The sequence below is a fragment of the Trachypithecus francoisi genome, unplaced genomic scaffold, assembly GCF_009764315.1.
Source record: "Trachypithecus francoisi isolate TF-2019V2 unplaced genomic scaffold, Tfra_2.0 Lachesis_group4, whole genome shotgun sequence".
Taxonomy (NCBI): Eukaryota; Metazoa; Chordata; class Mammalia; order Primates; family Cercopithecidae; genus Trachypithecus; species Trachypithecus francoisi.
Genome location: NW_022681469.1, coordinates 68040630 through 68057709, shown reverse-complemented (window position 1 = coordinate 68057709; position 17080 = coordinate 68040630). Strand labels below are relative to the sequence as shown.

At 39.8% G+C, this 17080-nt stretch overlaps 1 protein-coding gene across 10 annotated transcripts in view; it reads right to left on the bottom strand.

Moving 5' to 3' along the window:
• The window catches only part of ADAM22 (ADAM metallopeptidase domain 22), a 255535-nt gene extending 239741 nt beyond the window's left edge, over nucleotides 1-15794 (bottom strand). For 7 of the 10 annotated variants that reach the window (XM_033194589.1, XM_033194595.1, XM_033194592.1 and 4 more), the window contains exons 1-2: nucleotides 15387-15794; nucleotides 14747-14907 (exon numbers count right to left, since the gene is read on the bottom strand). In XM_033194589.1, coding sequence (XP_033050480.1) covers nucleotides 14747-14907; nucleotides 15387-15471 — 246 coding nt within the window. In that variant the 5' untranslated portion in view covers nucleotides 15472-15794. Of the gene's footprint in view, nucleotides 1-14746; nucleotides 15245-15386 lie in introns of those variants that run through there. The other 3 variants (XM_033194586.1, XM_033194587.1, XM_033194588.1) reach the window with 1 other exon arrangement.
• Nucleotides 15795-17080: the final 1286 nt, after the last annotated feature.

The following is a 17080-nucleotide window of genomic DNA, read 5'->3' as shown; positions in this document are numbered from 1 at the left end:
GATGTCACTCTCTCAGAAGACATACATCATTGTCTTAAAGGAAATGCACCTCCAGGCAGCGAATGACAAAGTCTGGTGAATAAAATCACACAAAAAGGTTAAATAGCTCGAGTTTATTTTTGTTGGGAGACACAGGGCTATAACTGACATGAATGATTTTGTCACAGTGATTATAGTGGCCTCAAGACAGCAAGGCGACTTTATGTGGTAGAATGTCAGTATGCCAATCATTGTCCAAGTTCCTGTCATTTTCTTCGGCTGTCTCCCTCCTCCTCGTCATCATGGCCCTGCCTTTCCTAATAGGCCTTGCCTTTCCTAATAAATCCTGTCTCAGATTTGAAGCAAGAGGGACAGCTATTTCAATTCAAACATTCACCATGAGAGCCCGGGCATACTAACACAGGCGGCTCTGCTGGGCCAGGAGGAGTATACGTGCAGGAAAAGGAAGAAAGAATTCAGGGCTTTAGCCCTAAAAGTAGAATGATGTCCACGATCCTCTGCACGCCATCCCAAGCAAAGCATTAAATAATCCAGAGAAAATAAATATTTTAACTCTTGGAACTATCTGAAAAGTACATAAAATCACTAACAAATGGTCACAGAACTTTTTTCCTGCATTTTTGGTGACAGAAAATTGAAACAAAAGTAGACCGTAAATATGTACTGAGCACCAACTGTGTGTCAGGCACAGTGCTAAGCAGTGCACAAACAATAGTGAATATGAATAACGAGTTGCAAGCCCAACATTACAATCTGTTTCATAAGAACACCTTCTACTAACACACAAGTTATCAGCACCCCAATCCCCTCCTTAATGGACATATAAAGCATGCACAACTTTATGCAAAGCCTATGAGGCAAGTTTTGCTTTTAGGATACCTATAAAAATGTCTGGTCATTCCTTTATACTGAATATGAATCCTGTAGCAATGTAGCAATGGATCACTATCCTGTAGCAATGGATTACTGCCAAGACTCTGAGAAGTGACATGATCAGCAAATGTAGAGGGTAAACTAAGCATATAATTTAAAGCTTAAATCCAGGGGATTATGAGCAATGAAGAAAATGATTTTAGGAAGGAGATTATTCCAGCAATAAGGGGCAGAAGGGACACTAAAATCCACATCCACAGAGGAGAATGAATGAAGAGTGATTCAAGGGGCACAACAGAAACGAATGGAAAAAAAGAAAAACCTCACAAAATACAGGTTTACAAGTAAGTAGTAAAATGAAAAGCATGTTGAATTATAACACATTTTCTAAATCCCAAAATAAGTTAAGTCCAGCAATGTGCTACAGGGATGGCTCCCAACACTGAATGTAAATAACCTTTCAGAGACTTGTTTTTACTTCAGTTGCTAAGAAAAAGAAAGAGACGCTTGACAGAAATAGGGTGGGGGTAAATACAAAATAAACCAAGGGTCATATCGAATGAGAACAGAGCAAGGTTATGTACACAGGAGAATGGAAAGAGGCTGCAGGAAAGGGACAGAGCCTATACTGAGGGATGCGGAAAGAGACCAAGAAAAAAGAAAAGAAACAATTGTCCAGGGAAAACCTGACGTAACGATGGGGGTATGGGCGCACTAATGAAGAAACAGGGCCTCTATAAGTCATGGCACCAACACTTTCATTCAGTCAACGTTTGCTTTTTGAGCACTTGTTATGTACAAGGCTCTGTCTGTGCTCAATGATGGAAAGAAGCACAAATGAAGATGAGGGTCCATGCCTTCATTCCATGCTATTGTGTGCAATTAAATTAAAAATAATTTTTATTCCATAACCCTACAATAGCTGCAAAGTTCATCATTTCATAATCAAAACACTTAAGAAAATGCCCAAAACACTAATCAGAGACCACAAGTAGATTTCATATTAAATTGGTTATGAATAAATAGTAATTTTCCCTCATTAACTATGAGAGAACGTTGTCTATTCAATATCATTAAGAACTATAAGAACACCATGCTAAACTTGTCTCAGAAATTAAATTAAGTGAAAATTCTTAGTATCTTGGCACCAATATCCTCCCCCCACCACCTGTTTTTTTTTTTTTTTTTTTAACCTTAGAGGATTCTGAGAGTCAGCGAAAACTGTTATACAGTGTGGTTTGAAATAGTCTTACCTCTAGTCAGTTACCCAGCCAGAATGGCTTCACCTTTGGTGAAAGCAATGAACACGTCTTAAATTTCCCCTATCTTCTTATCAATCAACATCTGTCCAAGTTAGACGGTACTTTCACGAGGAAATAATTCAGAAAAAAAGCTATGTACTATTTACAGCTAAACCAGCTATACAGGATCATAAAAAGTGAGAACATTTTTGTAGTCCTGAATCAAAACTTGCATAATCTTTTTTTATAATTTCAACTTTTATTTTAGACTCAAGGGATACATGTGCAGGTTTATTAGACTGGTATATTGAGTGATGCTGGGATTTGGTATATGAATGACCCTATCATGCAGATGCTGAGCATAGTACCCAGCAGTTAGTTTTTCAACCCTTGCCCCTCTCCTTCCCTTCCTCTCTATTAGTCCCCAGTGTCTGCCATTGCCATTTTGACGTCCATGAGTATCCAATGTTCAGCTCTCACTTATAAGTGAGAATATATAGTATTTGGTTTTCTGTTCCTGTATTAATTCATTTAATATAATGGTCTCCAGCCACGTGGCTGCAAAGGATATAATACCATTCTTTTTAATGCTGCATAGTATTCCATGGTATGTTATGTACCACATTTTCTTTATCCAGTCCACCGCGAATGAGCACCTAGGTTGATTCCCCAACTTTGCTATTGTGAATAGTGCAATGAACACAAGTGCATGTGTCTTTTTGGTAGCATGATTTATTTTCTTTTGGCTATTTACATAGACCAGTGGAACAGAATGGAGAGCCCAGAAACAAAGCTGCATACCTCCAGCCATCTGATCTTCAACAAAGTGGACAAAAATAAGCCATGGGGAAAGAACTCTCTCTTCAATAAACAGTGGTGGGATAGCTGGCTAGTTACATGCAGAATAATGAAACCGGATTCCTAACTTTCACTGTATATAAAAATTAACTCAAGATGCTTCAAACTATAAGAATCTTAGAAGAATATTTAGAGAACACCATTCCAGAAGTCAGCCTTGAGAAAGAATTTATGACCAAGTCCTCAAAGCAACTGCAACAAAAACAAAATTGTCAAGTAGGACATAATTAAACTCAAGCGTTTCTGCACAGCAAAAGAAACTCAACAGAGTAAAAAGATAACTTACAGAATTCAACAAAATATTAGCAAACGATGCATCCAACAAAAGTGTAATATACAGAATCTATAAGGAACTTAATTCAACAAGCAAAAAATAAATAATCCCATTAAAACACGGGCAAAAGACATAGACACTCCTCAAAAGCAGACATACAAGCAGCCAACAAGAAAAAAAAAATGCTCAACACCATTAATTATCAGAGAAATGCAAATCAAAACCACAATGAGATACCATCTCACATCAGTCAGAATGGCTATTATTAAAAAGTCAAAAAAAAAAAAGATGCTGATGAGGCTAAGAAGAAAAGGGAACACTTATACACTCTTGGTGGGAATGAACTTATTCAGCCACTGTGGAAAGCAATTTGGAAATTTCTCAAAGAACTTGCAACAGAACTACCATTCAATCCAGCAGTCCGTTACTCAATATATATCCAAAACTTTCATCACCTTTGATGATGTTAAAGTTTCTGTCAAAGTCAATAAAGTTCTTCCTAAGAAATAATTGGCTTCGTTCTTCAGCATACTGGTAAATTTATAAATATATCTGTTTTTCAAAATCCCATCCTTATTAAACACTTACTTCAAGTTTTTCTGGAAGGCACATGAAAGCCTTCCTAAGTATTTTTAAGCTGCAGCTAATACCAACCTTGAAAATTCACAATCTATGGCAAACAATGACACCAAAATTATCCATCTCAGTAACAACAAATTTTCCAAAGTCTAACTTAGAGACTCTTCATTTACACAACACATATTTATTTAACACAGACCACATGCTATTCAAAGTAAGATGTTGCTCATTTTGTACAAACTGATTTTCAGAGTATCAAAAACTCCTGCATAAATTAGGAAATCAGTATTTAACTGGGTCTCATCTCCTGATCCATGTGAGGCACAGTGTCTAAAGTCTAAACTGTAAACTGGGGAGAAGCGTAGAGCCCCTTAAAGCACTCTCTCACTAGCCTGCAGAACTTTACAAAGACCAACCAACCAAGAAGAAGAAGAAAGAGGTGAAAGACAAGAAGGGAAAGAAAGAGGAGGAATAATAAAAAAAAAAAAAAGAAAAGAAAAGAAAAGAAAAAAACACACACACACAAAGAATAGGAAGGAAGAAGAAGGAAGGAGGAGACACCAAACACTTAAAGCTCATGTGTGGATGAGAACAAGACTGACTAAAACAAAACAAAACAAAACAAAACAAACAAACAAAAAAAAACTACCACAAGTTTCCCTTTAAAGACCTAAGACCCAGATCAAGAGTGGAGCCAGAAACTCACAAAGTGCTTTAGACTCTTTCAGGTAGCTCTTTCTAGTTGAGCCAGAAGGATACTGACCTGACCAGCCTAGTATCTTCCTTGATAATTTGCTCTCTGATTTCCCTGAGCCTCACCTGCCACCATTCTTTTACCTACAGCCTGTTCCTGACCATATCTGATGATCCCAGATCATTCCTCAGGTAACTGCTTGCCTTGCTCCCTCTCCAGCCTGTGTTAGATTAATACCACCAAGCTATGTGTAACCTCAACTGCCACTTAGGACTGCTGAGGAGCCACAGCTGGTTTCCTCAACAGAACGCTAACAGGATTTCCCAAAGGCTTTAAAAATCCACTAGGGAAATCAAAGAAATCTGCAGAACCAGGTTCTGTCAAGTGGCAGCTCCTTCTGTAGCATCTTGCTGTTTAATCCAAAGAAAGATAAACCATACAGAGAAAGAAGCTTGAGCTATGACCAAATTGTGTGTACCAGCAAATTGTGTGTAACAGCCTGACCCCCAACACCCTAACCGCATCCTAACCTTGAAGTGTCTAGGTTCAAATCCCCTAACCTCACTAGTGGAGGAAATGAAGGCAATTCCTCCGAAACAAACCTACTTAAAAGGCAAATTGGGGAAAAAAAAGAAAGAAAAAGCAGAGTAGAAATTGACCAACTAGAGTTAAAAGCTAGAGACATGGGGCAGTATGAAGCAGAATAAGTGGTCTCACAAAACCCAACCGGGAGTTCTGCCTCAGCTAGGAAATTTTAAAACCACTTGCAAAATGTCAGCTCTCAAGGCCTATCTGCAGAAAAGCACCATCGATTTCTCATCCTCAAAGAGTTATCTAACGATCTTTACTTGGGACAAAAAAACGCAACAAAAGGGCAATTATTGCTAAGTGCTAAAATCCACTAGTACAAAATTAACTTTTAAAAAGGAGAAGAAAAATGTTCATTTAACCTTGCTGATACATGATTCTGAAAATCTCTTCAACGCAAATAACAAGCATATTTAGGGGTAGGGGAGAATGATTTACGTTCTTTATTCTTTCTCTTTCCAGTTAGAACTGCTGATATTTCTGGATCATGGTACATTTTCAATTTTATTTTCAAAATCAAGTTACAGAGAACAGTCTGTTCTGGGGGAAACAAAACAAACTTCTATTTTAAAAGGAACTCTAATGATAAAAATCAAAAGTAAAGGATAGCCAGAAGTCTAAAATCATTTTTCATATAAAATATTTCTATTTTTTAAAATATAGCATGTAGTATTCTATTTTAATTATATGTAAAATAACTGCAAATTAGCTAGGGAGGAGACCTGGGCAAGACCAAGAATATCTTTTTTTTTTTTTTTTTTTTTGAGACGGAGTCTCGCTTTGTCACCCAGGCTGGAGTGCAGAGGCACAATCTCGGCTCACTGCAAACTCTGCCTCCTGGGTTCATGCCATTCTCTGGCCTCAGCCTCCCGAGTAGCTGGGACTATAGGCACCCGCCACCTTGCCCGGCTAATTTTTTTGTATTTTTAGTAGAGACGGGGTTTCACCATGTTAGCCAAGATGGTCTCAATCTCCTGACCTCGTGATCCGCCCGCCTCAGCCTCCCAAAGTGCTAGGATTATAGGCGTGAGCCACTGCACCCAGCTAAGACCAAGAGTATCTTAAAGAAATAATGTTAGGTACGTTCCAATATGGAGATAAATGGGAAGCTACATGTCAAATAAGTAGTAAAGATTATAAAAGATGATTTTATGTTGATGTCTAACATTTTGAGAATCCTTTTCCCACTTCTACCACTTATTACCTGTATAACCTTAGGCAGTTAATTAACTTCAGTTTCCTCATCTTCAAATGGGTATAACAGTATCTACCTCATAATGAGAGATAATGCATGTAAATCACTCAATACAATGCCTGGCACATGGCAAAAAAAAGTTATATATTATTTATATTTTGTACATATTATATATTTATACTTATAAATGTTTATACTTATTTAAGTTAATAAATACTAATCCTTATTTTTTCAACTCTTTCCCCCAATGTTTGCTTGTTAGCACTTTTATTATCAAAGTAAACACATTCAACTACATGTTCTCAGAAGCTATCATTTTTTGTTATTATTGATTACGTATCTCTTTTACCTGAATGATATCACATTTGGGACTCTAGTACTACTAGTTCTATGAAGCCATAAAACATACTTTGTATCTTTTCTTTTGGAGAAAAATATATGAATATGGATCCCTGCTTAGCAATTAATGTTTTCACCTATGAAACTCTGACCACAAAAAAGCATATACAATTTTGGTGTTGATGCTGAATACTAATATGTGATTTACAATGAACAAGTGTAAAAGACAGTGTACATATCTACAAACAGGACACGTCCTTCAAGAGGTGTTTTTCACCATTTAAATGTCAGATATCCTCAAAAATTCCATTTTCATTTTTAAGATAATAAAAATGAAACATTCCTGTTGTGCTCTGCAAGCTTCTTCACTATTGTCTAACTTTAAAATGTATATATATATATTTTTCAGGCACTGAAAGTCATATATAGTTCCAACGGGGTAAATGTAAGAAATCTGACTCCAGCGACACTGAATGGCATCTAAAGAATTGTCGGTGGCCCCCTTCCATAAGACCAGTTTAGTGTAGTGGTTAAGCACATAGGCAGTGCAGTGGAGCTGAAATACCTAGGTTCAAATCCCCTATCAGCTTTGTGACTTTACAGATAAGTATTACTGTCACACGTGATTTCTGTGAGGATGCAATTAATTAATGTACATCAAGTATTTGGCACATAAAAGATAGCCATGTAAGTTACCATATATTTAACTATTTTAGTATATAACATATATAGTGACACTATTAAAAGTATTTTTCTCTTTTTATCATTTTCTTTTCCTGCCACCTTCTCACCATTCCCCTCAAGGACTATCTACCTTTTCTTCTGCTCCATCCCCCAGCCTCACTTTTATGAACATCTATCTTCTTTCCCTTTGGGACTTATCCATGCTACTTAATGATAAATGTGACCCTATCTAATTAGCCCCACTGGAGTTAGGGAATACTACTGACCTTACAGATTCCTGTTCTCAGTGTGTTGTGAGAAAAAAGCAGGCCTCTCCATGTTCTTCTAGGGTATTCTATTTGTTAAAAATGACAGCAGAACTCTTGGCATTCTTTGCAATATGAGAAAGCAAATAAAACTAGGAACACTTTTTATCAACCTATAAGCTCTTAGAGTCATTCATAGTTAGTTTCCTATGTGTAGCTGTACAGAAGTGATGAAAGACTGATTCTTTCTGTGCGCCATAACCTCATTAGATAGAATTTTAAAGATACCAAAAATACATACACATACAAATTGGAATTTCATAGCATAAAAACAAGACTAAGGGAAACTCCCACAATTCTGAATTTTACTTTTTTTACTATTTAATTGGAAAAGAAGATGGTTGGTAGGAGAATAAAAATTCATTGTGAAATGTCTCCTATTTATAGCAGTAGAACAAAGTTCTGATTGGTGGCAAAACCTTATCAATATTGAGCCACTTACTTAACAAATGCATATTAAAACAAACAAACAAACAAAAAACAAGATGTTTGTGCTACCCTTGCAAAATACTTCCAATGTTGTAATTCCTAGGAGCCATTTTCCGCCAGGGAAGCAGTACTGCAGACAATCAACCATCAAGCTGACTCAGTGCTCCTCAAGGAAACAGTACAATGTAAAGTACAGCTCATCCATGCACAGGCATTATGTATAAGTACATCAATAAAAATGGAGCACACCTACGGCTTGCCATCTTGCTGCCTTCTTGCATTCTTCCCATTTGCTACTCATTATCAAAACTATGACAAACTGTAGATCTATGTCCTTGGCACTTGACTACTTGGGAAGCTATAACACTTCCTAGGGAAAGAGCCAGAGGAAAAAAAGTAGCCCATCTATCCACTGACCACAAAGGCTTCCAACAAAAAGAAATTTTGCTCCTTGTAGAAATATATAATCACTGGGTAAAAAACAAAGTATTAAAAATGTATGGGGTGAAAACACAACAAAATAAACCACAAAATAACTTATCCTTGATGTAAATCTGTGATGCTTAGTTGACTAAAAAAGAATCATTAAGGTGTTTATCCAAAAAATAGCAATTATGTGTATCAAACAATGAGTAGTATCAAACCATCAGTAAGATTCAGTGGGTGATATCTTGCCTACAGAGAAGTCCAGGTAAAAGTATAAGTTGTATCCTTTTACCTGCAAACATACAATTCTGTCAGCACAAATAATTTCAAGACAGAAGAAAGACTCTTAATATTTTGAATATTCTAGGGCTGAATGCTATTTTCCAGGAATGAAATTACTTTAGACTAGGTAAACAACTTTGAAGATAGCAAGGCTACCCACAATCAAATATAATTACTTTGACTACCATTTCTAGGACTTTGTGGCATAATAAGCTTTCAGTAGTGGGCTGATCTTCCCACTTGTGATAAAAATAAAGTATATGCATTCAAGTAACCATACAGTAAAGAAATCATTTACAATATGTACTTGTATCAACAGAATTACTATTTAAAACAAATCAAATTGTCAGCATTTAAACAGAACTACAATGAAAATTTCTTCCAAAATTTTTCTGTCCCAATTTAGGGATGAAAATTGAAACAAGGACACATTAAGAGTAAAATTAAGATGGTTTATATCATTGTAGTTCTTGCAAGCTTTCTGAAACATTAAGCAATACATTGCTATTTCCATATTTTTAACCTTTTAAAAAAATGGAAATATAACAACTGTACATATTTATGGGGTGCATAGTGATGTTTTGATGCATACAGGGCATACTGATCAGATCAGGGTAATCAGCATATCCATCTTGGTGAATGGCTTGATTTTCTTTTTTTTTTTTTTTTTTGAGATGAAGACTTGCTCTGTCACCCAGGCTGGAGTGCAGTGGCACCATCTCTGCTCACTGGAACCTCCGCCTCCCGGGTTCAAGCGATTCTCGTGCCTCAGCCTTGGGACTATAGGTGCCCATCACCACACTGGGCTAATTTTTGTACTCTTAGTAGAGGTGGGGTTTCACCATATTGGCCAGGCTGGTCTCGAATCCTGACCTCAAATGACCCACCTACCTCGGCCTCCCAAAGTGCTGGGATTACAGGCATGGGCCACCGCACCCAGCCAATGGCTTTCTCTTAACAAGTGAAAAGTAATTCCTGAATTAGGTTAAATAACCTATAAGATCTCTTCTATCTCTACCACTATTTGATTCCACTTAGTTAAATATAAATTGAGTAATTTGTAACATACTTCTGGGACTATGTTAAACTCAGGTAGTTAAGGCACCATTTTGCATTCAAGTGATGTCATAAAATATCTAAATAGTACTCAAGCAGCCTGAGGGGGTTAATGTTATTTAACAAAGACTCATATAGTGCTTACTCTATGCCCAGCATTGTTCTAAGCACATTATAAATATTAACTCATTTATACAGTTATTTTCAGTATATTTACTAAGTACTTACGAATCTTAAAGATTATGTGAACATTTACCAGTGAACTAAGGTACACAGCTACAGTCACGTGCTCTTTGAAATTAAAAATATTCATTTTAACAATTAGGATTATCTGACAATAACATGAATCTGGTCAGTTACCTCTCCTAACTGAAATCCTGTGACTGCCTTCAGGACAAATCCCAAATTCCTCAGCAAGTCACGAAAGTGCCGCAGCATCTACTCTTTGCTTTCCTGTTTTATCTTATCTGTCCCTGAATTCTTTACTATTTGCAATTAACAAAAACATATCCTGATTCCCATGTACCTATGTACTTACTGCCTCTTTGGTTGGATATGCTCACCCTTCCTTTTAATGTAGCAATTCCAAACTCACCCTCCAAACACGGCTTCCCCGGAGAGCCCACCCTGACTGCTCACCTGGGTTAAGTACTAGCCTTTTCTGCCTCCACCAGCCTCTGTGATCACCTCCAGAAAATCACAAGGCAAAGTATAATTGTTTAGTCACCCATTCATCTTCCACATCTTTAAGAATTCCTTAAAAGCAAAACTGTGTCTTTTATCTCTAAATGCCCACAGTCTTGCATAAAAATTAGTACAGAGTAGGAACACAAGTAAATAAATGCCTTTTAGGCCAGGCGTGGTGGCTCACGCCTGTAATCCCAGCACTTTGGGAGGCCAAAGTGGGCAGATCACAAGGTCAGGAGATCGAGACCATCCTGGCTAACACTGTGAACCCCTGTCTCTACTAAAAATACAAAAAAATTAGCCAGGTGTGGTGGCACGTGCCCGTAGTCCCAGCTACTTGGGAGGCTGAGGCAGGAGAATCGCTTGAACCAAGGAGGTGGACCTTGCAGTGAGCCGAGATTGTGCCACTGCACTCCAGCCTGGGCAACAGAGAGACTCCATCTCAAAAGAAAAAAATAAAATAAATAAATAAATAAAGGTCTTTTAAAGAAACAAATCAACAAATGTATATAAGCTTTTTGAGTTCACAGAAAATCACCCTGATTTTACTTATAAAGTAGAAAGGAAGTTGATAAAAATATCTATGGGTGGCTAGGCATGGTGGCTCATGCCTATAATCCCAGCACTTTGGGTGGCCGAGGTGGGAGGATCACCTGAGGTCAGGAGTTCTAGACCAGCCTGGCCAAAATGGTGAAACTCTGTCTCTACTAAGAATACAAAAATTAGCTGGGCATGGTGGTGGGCGCCTGTCATCCCAGCTATTCAGAAGGATGAGATAGGAGTATCACTTGAATCCAAGAGGTAGAGGTTGCAGTGAGCTGAGATCATGCCTCTGCACTTCAGCCCGGGTGACAGAGCAAGAGTCCATCTCAAAAAAAAAAAAAAAAAAAAAAAAAAAAAAATCTATGGGGTTCTAAAATTAAAATGCCATAAATTAGATCTATTTAAGTATTAGAGAAATAACAAGGACCATAAAAAATCAACTTATGCTTTTCGATCCAATGATTGATCTTAGAGAAACTAGAAATGCCAATTGTGCAAGAAAACTCCTCTGTTTCCTAACTGTAGGAAAAGTTGGCTTAAGATAAATAGGTCTTTACGAGTCTGTCAGATCTGGTCCTAGTTGTCAATGATTTCCACCTGTAGTTGAAGCAGCATGATAAACTGCAGTGGCTCCCAGGTGATACAGACATCAACATGTACTATGTCTACCTTACTATGTGCTAGGCACTAGGATAACGTTTTGTAATAATTACTGTAAGATGGTATCATCGCTTTCATTTCTAACTTGAATTAATAATCTATTCCTACTGTTAAACCTAAATCCTACCAATTCATTCATACTTCACCAAAAACCAGTCATTCTTCTCTATTGTGAGGTTTATTGCTATAGAAAGTAGAAGCTCTATGAACCCAAGACAGCTTCCACCCCACGTCAAGAGTCCTGTGAATCAAAAAACTACATAAGTGGTGCTCCATAAATGGGAAGAAAAGGAGGACTGACCTCTTCCACTCTTCAAAAGTGGTGGTCTTTCACCAACACAGAAAAGGCAAGAGGTACCCAAAGACATTTCCAGCATGAGTCAGAGATTCTGTGAGTTTCCAGGTTCAATCCTGTCATTTTATTTTTCTGTATCTCTATTTCCCTCAGTCTCTCTTCTTCTCCTAGAAAGTCTTTGTCAATTGTTTTAAAGTACTGGTTACAACAGCAAAATCTTGACTCTGAGAAACTCTACAAGATGAAAGCCTCCATGTCTTTACTGAAAAAAACTGCAAGGGGAAAAAAAAGAAATTGAGGGGAAAAAAACCATACATTAAAAGACTTTTTAGAAAACAAAAAAACAGGCCAGGCCCCACAACTCACACCTGTAATCCCAGCACTTTGGGAGGCCAAGGCCGGCAGATGGTTTGAGCCCAGGAATTCAAGGCCAGCCTGTGCAACATGGTGACATCCCATCTTTACACACACAAAACATTTTAATTAGCCAGATAAGGTGGCACACGCCTGTAATCCAAGCTACTCAGGAAGCTGAGGTGGAAGGATCACTTGGGCCCAAGAGGTCAAGGCTGCTGTGAGCCATAATCACACCACTGCACTCCCGTCTGGGTGACAGAGTGAGACCCTGTCACAAAAAATAAATAAATAAACTAATTGCAATCTACAAACATTATCTGGGTCCTGGTCCAGACAACTTAAATATATACTCTAAATATATACTCTCTCTATATATATATACACACATACATATATATACACAACACACACATATAAACATTCACACACATGCATACATATATATACATATATATTTACGAGAACTGGAAATCTGAAAAACAGGATATTTGATAGTAGTAAGAAATTATTCTTAATTTTTGAAAATACAATAACATGGTTGCATTTTTAAAAGAACCCTTACCATTTAGTGGTACATTCCTATAATTTTTATGAATGAAATGATATGATTTGCTTCAATACAATACAGGGAGGGAAAGAAAATAGAAAAAAAAAAAATAGGGTATAGACAAAACAAGATTGGCCATGAGTTGCTAATTGTTGGGGCTGGGGGTTCATTGACTTATCCTACTCTTTTGTGTGTTTGAAATTTTTTATAATAAAAGGTTGCAAATGGGTGTGAAAATATTCTTCCACAGAAATAATCTTAATTGATTGAAAAATATGATGACATAGGGAAACTATGGCCCCTGCGTCTTCAGTTTTACCATTGAAACAAGTCAAAATGGAAAAGGAAAATAGGCATTTACCAAACATTAATTCACATACAAGAATCCTTCATTAAAAGCTTAAAATATTGGGATTTTCTACTAAAATAATCTTTGATGCATATTATGTAGCCCTTTAAGTTAATTTCCCACCTTCTATTAACAATTTTAACAGTACCAACTATTTGGCTACAAATATAGATTTAAATAATATTTTCTATTTTTACTTATTTCACACATACAGATAAGTTAGTATAATTATCACATCATCAAGATACGTCTTAAAGCACTGATGAATATATGTATACATATGAAAAGGTTTGGCTTGCCCTTCCTTCAGTCAAGTTTACAAAAATTTTCAAGTACACGAACAAGTCCTATCTTAATATGTACTTACAGGTGGGTGGAACTGCCTGATAAGCTGATGTGTAGAAATGAAAAAAATACACAGGCCGGGCGCGGTGGCTCAAGCCTGTAATCCCAGCACTTTGGGAGGCCGAGACGGGCGGATCACGAGGTCAGGAGATCGAGACCATCCTGGCTAACATGGTGAAACCCCGTCTCTACTAAAAAATACAAAAAAAAAAAAAACTAGCCGGGCGAGGTGGCGGGCGCCTGTAGTCCCAGCTACTCGGGAGGCTGAGGCAGGAGAATGGCGTAAACCCGGGAGGCGGAGCTTGCAGTGAGCTGAGATCCGGCCACTGCGCTCCAGCCTGGGCGACAGAGCGAGACTCCGTCTCAACAACAACAAAAAAAAGAAATGAAAAAAATACACAGACCCAGAAGTATTTACTTAAATTTGTCAATAAATTCACAATAATTTTCAGGCATATCTGTGAATGTGTGATCTTGATTTAAACACAGATACAGTGATAAAACTAGATTTTTAAAAACATAATTTATAAATGCTCAACGAACAGCACAGCCCTAATTAAATCAAGAGAACTGCTACCAATAAAGAAAGTGCGAGGAGGACACCTTTTCTAGAAGGTAGAGGTGAATGGGCATATCTCTGGTGAGCGAATAGAACCTTAAAGTTCAGCTTGCTTTTACAGTTTGGGTTTCTTAAGAACGTCTAGCCTTGTTTTTTTCCAATTTCTTCTTACAGTGTCAATCTTGGGTTAAATCACTTACGAAGTCTCTTTGAGGAGTAAAAGAACAACAATGATGATTCAAACCCTGCCCAAATACTACCTCCCTTCTCCCTATGCACGCCTGGCTTTTGCTTGACAGATGTCAGAGGGCTCTCCGCCCCTTCTCTCAGGTCACCGCACTGCTGAAGGCACCCCGCACAAACTCGCCTCGGGCAAAGCTCTCGGCCTGTGGTTATTTTGGTTATTTTTTGTACCCTTTTCCCCTTCTTTTTTGCACAGGGAGCGCCATGCATGACTCGCATCGGGACTGAGCTCATTTCACCCAAGAAGACATGGGGTCTCCAGGGCAACCGAGAGCAATCCTGGGGTCTCGGGTGGGCCAGGCGGCGCGGAGGACCACCTCCCGGACCGAGCCTCTCACCTGCCGGCCGCCGGGGTCGCCCCGTACCCGCGTGTCGAGCGCATCGTGCCGAGTTTCGTCTTCACCGCCCGAGCGGTAGATGAGGCGCAGCGGCACGATGCTCTGGCGCTCCAGGAAGCGGTTTTCCTTCCTCTTCTCTAGCTCCATCAATGAGGCGTCTCCTCCAGGCAGGAAGGGGGAAAGGAGGGAATGGAGAGAAAAGGCGAAAATAATGACTCTGACCCGCACTCCTCCATCCTGCGGTCCTACGTCTCCCCTACGAAAATCCCCACCTCCCCCTCCCTCTCGGAACCCATCTGCGAAGGACGCAGAGACACCAGCCGGAGAGCCTTGGACCAGTTCATCCGAGAGCATCCAGGAGCGGGGCCCAGAAGCAAGGCACCCCTTTCCCATTCTCCCCATTCCTCTTCAGAAGGAGAAAAACAGGCTTTGACCCAAGGCTTCTAGTGCATCTGCGCGCCCCCACACATATATTTTTGCTTCACTTCTCACCACCCTCCCGAATTAAAAAAAATAAAGAAAGAAAAAAATCTCCCCGCGCACTCGGGAAATGGGAATGCCCCCTTTTCAACATGCCTAAGGGCTCCAAAGATTCCCGGGAAATAGTATGGCCCGAAGGCACAGAGGGCGGTTAACTTACCTGCCTGGCCGCAGCGCGCCGGGGGGCATGTCCCCAGGGCGCAGAGCAGCAAGAAGGGCACGGACACAGCCACGGCCGCCTGCATGGTGCTGCCGTCAGCCCGCCTCGCCCGAAAGGCTCAGCTCCTCATGCCGCGGCCGCCGAGTCCGTTTCCCTCGCTCCGCGCCCCTGGGGTCCCCACGGCCACCTCCTCCCAGCCCCAGCCGGTGCTGCGGCGGCCGTGGCGCTGCAGCCTGTACCGCGGCTTAGTGCTGCATTGTGCTCCGCGGGCGCTTCCGCTGGCGGGGGGAGCGAGCGAGTGCTGCATTAGGCGGTTGGCTGTAGCTAAGTGGTTTCTAGCGCCTCCCACCTCATCCCCTGGCAAAGGCTCGGGCCGGCGACAAGCGCTCGGCATGGAGCGAGCGCCCGGTGCACTCGCCCCCCGCGCGCAGGCAGGGGCGCGCGCAGGAGAGTCAGCTGGGAAATGTAGTTCTCTCTCTGCGTCCAGCTTGTCTCCACGACGGCGCGGACTGTCGCGACCTCGTGACTGTGAGGTCCTCTATATCCCTCAGACTGGAGGGGCGGGAAGGAAGGGCAAAAGAAAGAGATCAGCACTGGACGGGCTCCTGGCATCCGAGATGCACCAACTGGGCAGTTACAACAGCCAGTATTCATCCACGTCGTCTTTAAAGAGTTGTTCTGTTTCCCACGGATTAGTAGTTACTTAAGTTATCAAAGAACCATACCCTCACGAATACAGTGCAAGTAAATTATTCAACAAATACAGGTTGAGGATATACTGTGTACCCAGCGGTTGACAACCAGAAGAACACGGGGATCAAAGGCACCTGTTCTTGGGTAAAGTTGAGCAGACAGACCACTTGTTTACAATACAGCATGAAAAGTGTCATGGTTATACCTAGAGGACTATTAATTCAGTCCAGGGAGTCAAAGAGGACCTCCCGGGGAAGGTCTGTGCAGGTAATTGAGGGATGATTTAGCCTAACTCTCCGGGATATTTTTGTTCTTTATTGCCAGACAGCCTCAAAACTCTACCAGATATCGGGAACTCAGTTTTCTCAGGCTGCTTATTCCATTTTCCTCTGATTCAAAATGATAAAAATTGTTGAGTATAAAACAATAATAGAATAGTTATCTACATAAAGTAATACTTGTATTTTTTAGTTTTTCAAAGTTCACATATATTATCTGATCCTTTGGTCAAGAATTTGATTAGAACTATTACTCCGATTTTATATTTATGTATGTACGTACGTATGTATTTATTTATTTTTGAGATAAGGTCTTGCTCTGTCGCCCCAGCTGGAGTGCAAGTGGTGAGAACACGACTCACTGCAGCTCAAGCTCCTGGGCTCAAGCCATCCTCCTGCTTCAGCCTCCTAAATAGCTGGGACCACAGACACGTGCCACCACACCTGGCTATTTATTATTATTATTATTACTTTTTGTAGAGTCAGGAGTCTCCCCATGAAGGTCAGGATGCTCTTGAACTCTTGGGCTCCACCTTGGCCTCACAAAGTGCTGGGATTACAGGTGTGAGCCACTGCACATGCCTACTCCCATTTTAGAAAGGAAAAAAGTTAAGATTTAGAGGTGTGCCTTTCTAGCCAGTAGTTACACGAGGCTATTTTTTTATTTTGCTGAGTGTTTATTATTTATTTATTTATTTTTGTATTTCAATCGCTTTTGGGGAA